General features: G+C 29.3%; 1 protein-coding gene across 2 annotated transcripts; it reads right to left on the reverse strand.

Moving 5' to 3' along the window:
* Positions 1-975: 975 nt before the first annotated feature.
* LOC120074407 lies at positions 976-2524 on the reverse strand. 2 transcript variants are annotated; one of them, XM_039027525.1, is made up of 3 exons: positions 2207-2524; positions 2010-2101; positions 976-1453 (listed from the first exon to the last, which is right to left on the reverse strand). In XM_039027525.1, exons 1-3 carry the CDS (start codon positions 2379-2381, stop codon positions 1385-1387), a joined length of 336 nt encoding a protein of 111 aa, XP_038883453.1. In that variant the 5' UTR covers positions 2382-2524; the 3' UTR covers positions 976-1384. The 2 variants fall into 2 exon arrangements, with proteins under 2 accessions (XP_038883453.1, XP_038883452.1); XM_039027524.1 differs by having other exon boundaries at positions 2010-2524.
* Between the last annotated feature and the right edge of the window lie 6253 nt (positions 2525-8777).

The following is an 8777-nucleotide window of genomic DNA, read 5'->3' on the forward strand; positions in this document are numbered from 1 at the left end:
CCAAAAAGAGAGAACAAAGATTGAAAGCAAAAGGTGATAGGCAAGCACACCTGATCTGTTGGGTTTATGATTTTATTCTGAATCCCATTATCACATATATACATTATATGCCTTATGGTTCTTCCATCATCCTCAAAGTATGGCCCCAAATAAGCTCCACCATAAATTTTGTTTGTGTTCCTTACACCACTCCATACATTCCCCTTCCCATCATTTATTATAATTCTATCCATTCGAATTTATTCTTCTTTTTTTGCCACACCTACAATATAATTAATAATGCTTACTTCTACTTTGTCGGAGAGGAAGTGCATCGGCACCGACGTCGGCGGGTAAAAGCATCGGGCCGCCGCCGACATTAGTTCGGTGGAGGCAAAGAATGAGGGAGAGGGCGGAAGAGAAAAGAATGAGGAGTTTTTGTTTTAATTGTTGTTTTTATTATTTTAAGGAAATTTTGTACGAACCACCCATGAACTATTGAGTTTGTTATAAGTACACCTAATTAAACTTGAAGAGACGAGGTCCATCGTTTTAAGGATTCTTGCATCTTTGGATGAGATCACTAAATTTATTTTAAAAATTACACAAAGACAAGGAATAAATAAAAATATCACTACTACAAAAATTGAATTACTTGATGTTTTTCTAATGTCAAGTAAAGGGTATACTTGACACTTATAAAAACGTCGAGTATTCGAGTGTCAAATATAGTGTAATAACTTGACTCCGAAAAAACGTCAAGATAAATGTTTCTTGATACAATTTTCGTATCAAAAAAGATAATATACTTGACATTTGTGGTGTGTCAAGTTTATTGATTCTTGACATTGATTACATATCATATGTGATGACTCTTTGACGTTTTTTATGTGTCAAGTATATGTCTTCTTTTTTTTTTTCAAATTAAATGCCCAATCGATATTTTCATTTTCTGCCTTGTATTCCAACAGTACAATTACATCAACTAAGTAAACATTATACATTTAAGATTTATCAGTTCAATATATTCACTAAAAATCCATATGTTCAACTATGACTTTTCATATGAACACTCCTCACAAATTACAACAATATTTCTCTTTCACATGTAACATGCACAAAATAAAATCTCAACTATTGTTTTTGTATACAAAACTCAACTTTCAACAAATAAAAAAGTGACAAATTGTTTAATAAGTAACCTCTCAACAAAGTACATTATTTAATCTATACATAACCTCATTCACCAAGGCCCTTCTCCTCGAGCCAACCTTTGTAACCCTTGCCAAAACCTCCTTCACCAAGCATTGCTTCAGCTCTAAAGTTTTTGGTTGTAGATTTAAGCTCTGCCAGGCTATACTCCCTCAAGTTTAAAGATGGTGAAATCTGTCTATGTGGGAAAACTTCATCTCCACTTGCTATAGAGAATTGACTGTTCTTGGAGATGTCGCTGATAGTTGATGATGTTGTCTAACTGGTTGTTTGAGATACCATTGTCATAGCCACATATTTTAATCATATAAATAAGGGAAATTTTTCCAAATCATAAACAATATAATCATTATCTACATGTAGCCCTTAGTCTCAGATCAAAATTCAATGGAAAAAACCAACCACACACACTTAAAAAGCTAGGAAACTCCAAACATGAAGCAAACAATTACCCATATGGGAAGAATGGCAAAGATTTTCGAAAAGTAATTCCTCCTCAAAGACTGACAAACAATACACATCATATATAAATCAAAATTCATGGAAAACCCAACCAAACACACTTAGAAAGATAGGAAACTCCAAACATGAAACAAACAATTACCCATATGAGAATAAAGGAAAAGAGTTTCACAAAGTAATTCCTCCTCAAAGATTGGCAAACAATACACAACATAAATAACTCATAATACAAATTAAAAGAAACCCCATCAAAGAACTCCAAACTCTAAAGAGAAAAAAATATTTGGGCAAAACTTGCAAATGGTAAGCACAAATTTGAAATAGAACTGGATTCATGTAAAACCTATTGAAATTACCTGAACTGAGATGTCCAGTGGTATTAGGGGTATGATTATCAATAGAAAAACCCCAACAAATCCCCATTTATCTTCTCTATCTCTCTCTCTTCCTGTTGGAAGCACAAAAAGGAAGAAGAAGAAGATAGCTAAGGAGAGCCTATGTGGATCCAGTGGAAGACTGAGGATGAAAATAGTGGATCCAGTGGAGGACTGACCAGATCTAGAACAGGGACAGTGCGGCTGTACGGTGAATGGAGTTTGGAGTGAGGTTAGGCGACTCCAAACAGGGGCGTCGCGGTGGCTAGGGCACGAGCGGCGGCGTCTGGTCAGTGCGAACGGCAAGCGACAAACGCTCCTTCTAGCTTGGGCGAAGGAGATGAGAGGAGGCATCTAGTCATGCAAACGGTTGGGCTCAACGGTGACGAACAGCTTCAGCTGGACGCCGGAGGGTGGTGGCTGAGGGAGAAGCTGATTGGCTACCTTCGGCAGGGAGAGGGAGAGTCGGCTTGGGGCTGGTGGATGTTATGAAGAAAGGGTTTTGGGGGGGGGGGAGGGGAAAACGAGAAAGAGAGGAAGTTTTTTTTACTAGGGCACATTTAACCCTTTTACTTGTTTAAAATAATAAGTTAAGTATTTTTTATATTTTATTTGATAATTTTGGTAGGAGAGAAACCAAATTTGAAAGGGAATGAAAATGGGGGAATGAGGGAGGGAAACAAAAAATAAAGATTAAAAATATTATTTTTTATATTTTACTTGATACGAAAAATATGTCAAGGAAGAGATTCTTATACTTGACACGAAAAACGTGTCAAGCAAGACCTTATATTACTTGACACGAAAAACGTGTCACGTAATAATTCACGTGAAAAGATCAAAATATTCCGTCAATCTCTGCTTTTTTAACCTTTTTACTTGACATTATCTTTTCTAAAAGGTCATTACTTGAGTTTTTTTTTTCAAAGAAACGTCAAGTAATTAAAAACTACAAGCGTCAAGTAATGTAGATTTTGTAGTAGTGTACATACCTAAAGCAAAAAGTTAAGCATACTGGTTGAAGGTTCCTTCAAAAGACAAGTGAAGGAACAGTGAAGTTTCGCAACGGAAACGGGATCGTTCCCAATTTATAATATTTTACAGAAACATAAAATTACAAAACAACAATTATGCATTAACAAAGAAAATTATAGCATGCATAAGAAGAGAGAATTTGGATTAGGAAATGTTAGAAATTACATTACCCTTGAAGAACAATTTCTTTGTGTGATTCCTCTTTTTCAAATTGATCGCGAACAAGAAACCACATTAATTACCAAATCAATATTGGTTGGACACCACCACAAGAATCTCTGTATTTTCTATAGGGGATGAAAAATACAGAGATGTAGGCTCTATGTATTTTGGAAGAGGGAGAGAGATTTAGAGAGAGTTTTTTTTCTTTTTTTTCTTTTCTTTTCTTTTTTTTTCTTTTTTTCTTTTTTTTTTTTGTAGAATCTAGAGAGAGCACAATCATCCCTTCTGTAAATCTTTTGTGAAGAAGATGATGGCCATACAAAAACCATCCACCAATCAAGAGAGAATTAAGAGACGGGAGTTATTTCCCTCCCTTTAATTTTAAAATTAAAACTAAATTAAAAATTAATTTAAATTTAAATATATATATAATATATATATATATATATGTATATATATAGTGTGTGTGTGTTTATATCATATATAACAACATAATCTATAGTTTTTATATTGTATCAAATATAATATAACCTATTGTTTTTAATTCCTTTATTAATTCATGATATTTAATATAAATCACATTTATATTAAATATAATTATATAACATCCATATAATTAGTATTTAAATCATATCAAAATATTTATTTCCTCTCAAATAAACTTTATATTATAATGTATCAAATACATTATATCAATTATATCACATATATAATTAATTTACTTATATCACATATAATTAATTTCCTCAATTAATTTGAACAATTCATATTAATTCAAAATTGATTCTCATAAATCTCTATTGAGCTATAGAGAGGGCCTTATGGATCTATAGATCGAAACTTGACTGATACTTGAATAATTAATTAAACTCATTTAATTAATTAAATTATTCAACATCCATTAACTGTCAATCACTCTACTAAGACCGACAGCTGCTCTCTTCGCACTCCAGATATATTTCTATGTCTATTAGATATTACCAGTCAACAGTGTGATGATCCTTCACAAATTGCTCGTAAATACGATTGGGTCAGAATTACCATTTATCCCTATAGTTATATGTAACTCTTAAGTACACTGATCCCTCTAATGAACAATAAGTCATAGTCCAACTATGACCAACCCCTCTCAGGCCAAAAAAAAAAAAGGGTGTGGCGTCACATTGTTCAAGCCCCGAAATTAGCCCTTGTGGGAGCAATTTATCTAGTTACCCCGACATTACGGAATGAATGAATTCTGTCTTGTGTAGCTGTGTTCCCAGCTCCTCAATCAGACGAATATCCAAAACGGAAGGCTTATTGAGTTGGCGATCTGGTCACACTCACCCATACAAATCAAAAGATTGCCTTCATACGCAAGTGTTCACAACTCACTCAAGATTTAGATCATGTCACATATGGGGTAAAATGTAAGTCTCTATTATCAATGATGTTATATAATGAGACTAGTCATTTCGTGGTCTGATCTTATACAAACCCCTTTATATAGAACATTCCTACTCACATGTCTCTACATGATGATCAGGATCAGATCATTTCTAGTACTTTACAACAATTGTAACATCTACAGAGTAGGTCGTATTCATAGTGTCACCAGTCTTATCCATTTACTATAGACCATTTAGGTTATCACTTAAACATGATCCACCTATATGTCTCTATATACATGTTTAAGCTAGCTACATAAGATAACCTTAGATGTTAGTTTATTAGTTTGTGGATTAATGCTACTAAATGTCGAATAAAATATCTCACAAATAAATCATTTGTATATTACAATTACTAACTACAAGACCCACAAGATTTAGCATATCAACTCCAACAACAAGGATCAGTAAAACAATAATATTTGTATGATAAAAAGCAAAACAACTACATTTTCCTAATAAGTTTAAAAAATAATAATATTAATAAAAATAAATCCTCTAAACTATGTGTTTATTATGGTCTATTTAATAATATTCATTTTTCTTGTTTTCTGTTTCTGTTTTTTATTTTTTAAGAAATAGATTTCTTTGATAAGTGTTTTTTTTCTTGTTTCTAAAATTTGAGAAATGTTTATGAAAATAAAGTCAGATTTTGAGAAATGTTTTTGAAAATAAAGCCAGATTTTGAGAAACTACTCCTCTTCCATTTCTATTTTATATTCTTTTGTTGCCATGATTGGATAGGTAAAGTGGTAAAGTGGTGTTCCAAGTTCCTTGAGGGGCAATATGGTCTTAAGTTCAAATACTAGTTTAGAGATATTCTTTTCATTTTATTTTTTTTAATATTTTTCTCTTTTTATATTAATTTGGTTACATTTCTTTCATATTTCTCTTTATTTTTTTTTTTTTATATTTATACGTTTAATTTAGTTTTGAATTTTAAATTTTCCAATATTTAGTTTTATATATTTTGATTTTTAAATTTCAAATTTTCAATACCTATATTTTAATATTTTAATATTTTTCAAGAAATACATTTTTGTTTATTTTAAATTTTAAATTTTCAAATATGCATGTATTCATATTATTTTAAATTTAAATTTATTATTTTTAGTATATTCGAAATCGATTCGAATTTTATGATATATAAATTTTGTTTATTAAGGCATTTATTTAGGTTCACTTTAATATTTTACAACTGCAACATTTACATAATAATATTGTTAATTTAGACTTGAAACATTATTTAGGATAAATGAATGATAAAAACAATTGTATTATAGTTATTAGTTTTGTGTCGTGACTTGTGTGTATTTAATAATGTAAATTTTTATAATTGTCTTTTATATTAATGCATGCTATATATTTTTTATGCTACTTAATTAAATTATATTTATACTATAAGATACAAGAAATGTTGGGAGGGGGTGAAAATATAAAAATCTAGAAACGAGAATTGATTATCAAACAAAATTTTGTTCTTGTTCTTTTTTCCGTGAACAAGAGACAAAAATAGTTACCAAATATATTCCTATTTCTAGTTCCTAAACAATAAGAAATAGGAAATAAGAAACAAGAAACATGAAACAGAAACGAGAAACGAGAAACTAGAACGTTATCAAACGAGCCCAAGAATTACACTTCAGAATTGTTTATTTGATGAACCTCTCATAGTTTGTTAATTATTTCAATCAACCCTTTAGTTTGTTAAAATTTTACATTAACCCTTGTATGAGTTCTATAAATATTTTAACGTGTTTTTCTTATTGAAAAGTAATCTCTGATGAAAAATTAACTAAAGAAAATGACTGAAAATGTAAAAGTTGTATGAGTGTAATTGTAACAAACCTCATGGTTTAGAGGTACGTAGTTTGTGCAATTTCAGCCTCTTATTATAATTTTTCAGGTCAACATAAAAAATAATAACAAAATTATCCTATTGCTACATGTAAAGGAAAAAAAGTAACACGGGACTATTTAAATTTATTTCTCCAAATTTAGAGATTGAAAAGTACCCATTTTAAAATTACATGGACTAAAAACAACCTATTATTGAAATTCAAAATTTTTTTAAAAAAATAATGTTATTTTAATATTTATTGACCATAATAGAGTTGAAAGGAAAGAAATGACAAAATTAGGGTGGTCTCTTATCTTTTAAGTTAGTCATTTATCTTTGCTCCAACACCACCACTATTCTATTTTTGTCGGTAGTTTCGTCTTTAACCTTATTTCTAAAGTTTGTTTCTTCGATCACTTAATTTTTAGAAAAAAATTTCCAAGTACCTTAATTTTGTCATATTTTCAAAAACTATATTATTCTTGAACTTACTCCCCAAAATTCATTGATTAAAAAAAGAATTATTTAAAATATTATTTTGGTTTTTGCAATTTGAGATTTGTTCACTTTTAGTCTATTAATTTTAGATGTCTAATTTTAATCTATGTACTTCCAGTAAATCGCGAATTTAGTCCTTCAAAATGAAATTTTTTTCGAGTGATTAAAGAATAATAATAATTTTTATGAAATAAAACATACCATGTCAATACCTATCCAAAATTTATAGAAGAAAGACTCATAAGTAGGCAATAAGAAAATGGAAATATCTACCGTAAATTACTAGTAAGACTAAATTTAAGATATATTGAAAATACAATGACTAAAATTAGACATTTAGAAATACGGAGACTAATATTAAACCTCCCTCTAAGAAGAGACCCAAGTGATATTTTTAACCAAAAAATAATTTTACCTAGAAAATATTTAAAGGGAATTAGTCCTTTTGTAATCATAGTTCAAAATTTAAGTCGAAATCTTGAAATTTTGAGATTTTGGTAACCTCAAAATAGACTTAAAATTTTGGTAGGGGAATTTCAATTTTCTCCTAGTTTTTCGAAAAGTTAATTTTGGTAGGGGAACTTCAATTTTCTCCTAGTTTCTCAAAACTTTTCGAAATTTCAAAAATTTTCATCAAATTTTCGTTATTTCCATTAAAATGTTGGAATATATATATATATATATATATATATATAGCAATTAGCAATGTCAACTCAAGGGAAGTGTAAGGGAAGTTTTTTTCTTTTTTACCATACAAAATCTTTATTTTCAAGAAACCATATATTTTCATTCAAATATTTTTCATTGAATTTTCACGCATTTCAAACTTGAATTAATGTGAATTCTCTAATATTCATCTCATTTTCTCTCAAACTCTATCTATTTGAAGAGTTTTCTTTTTCTTCTTTCTTTTCCATTATGTTGTGTTATGTTTAATGTGATGATTTTTTCTATTCTTATAATGTTATGTTATGTAAGTTTAATGTTACGATTTTTCATTTTTGTATCCACTTTATTTTATAATAAATAATTTACAATTTTTTTATATGCAAATATTTCTTGTCCTTTAATTTGGTAATTGTTTTTTTATATTTGATATTATTTTGTAATTATTCTTTTTTATTTTTCTAAAATTTATGCTCTCAAATTGACATTTACACAGATGTTTTACAATATATATCTAATCCTTGTCTTACTTTACAGAAATGATTATTAAAATTGGTCAACTATAGTCTAATTCTATAACAATTTTCATCAATTCCATTAACTTTCATAAAATTTTTCAAAATTTCCATCGATATTTCTTTAAAATCGAGACTTCGATATTTTTATTGCCATCGATATTTCGAACCTCGCTTATAGTCAATGTAATTAATCATAAATGGATATTCTCCCAATCATTTTCACTCCTTGAGATGTTATGTTCTTGTTATATGTAATACATATTATCAATCCTTGCAAAATTATATTACAATATATGTTTTTGCGATGATACAATTGTGATATATGTTTTTTAAAAACTTTGTGGCTCAATTTGTTTGGTTCTTCTTTTGGAATTTACCTAAAAGTCATACTGTACCAAGCAATTAGAGGATGTGAGCCTTATGGTTGTATATACTTTGAATATTCTCCATCTCTTTTTCTGATATGACATCATATTCAAATTTTCAACATATTAAGGGCACATGTCTTCAAAGTGTTGGAATGAGGGGTGGGGACGAGGTGAGAGAGGAATCTTTTTTTTTTCTTTTTATTGTTGTTGTTATTTTGCACTTGGAAATAATATAT

Source organism: Benincasa hispida, chromosome 3 (assembly GCF_009727055.1).
Source record: "Benincasa hispida cultivar B227 chromosome 3, ASM972705v1, whole genome shotgun sequence".
NCBI classification, from domain to species: Eukaryota; Viridiplantae; Streptophyta; class Magnoliopsida; order Cucurbitales; family Cucurbitaceae; genus Benincasa; species Benincasa hispida.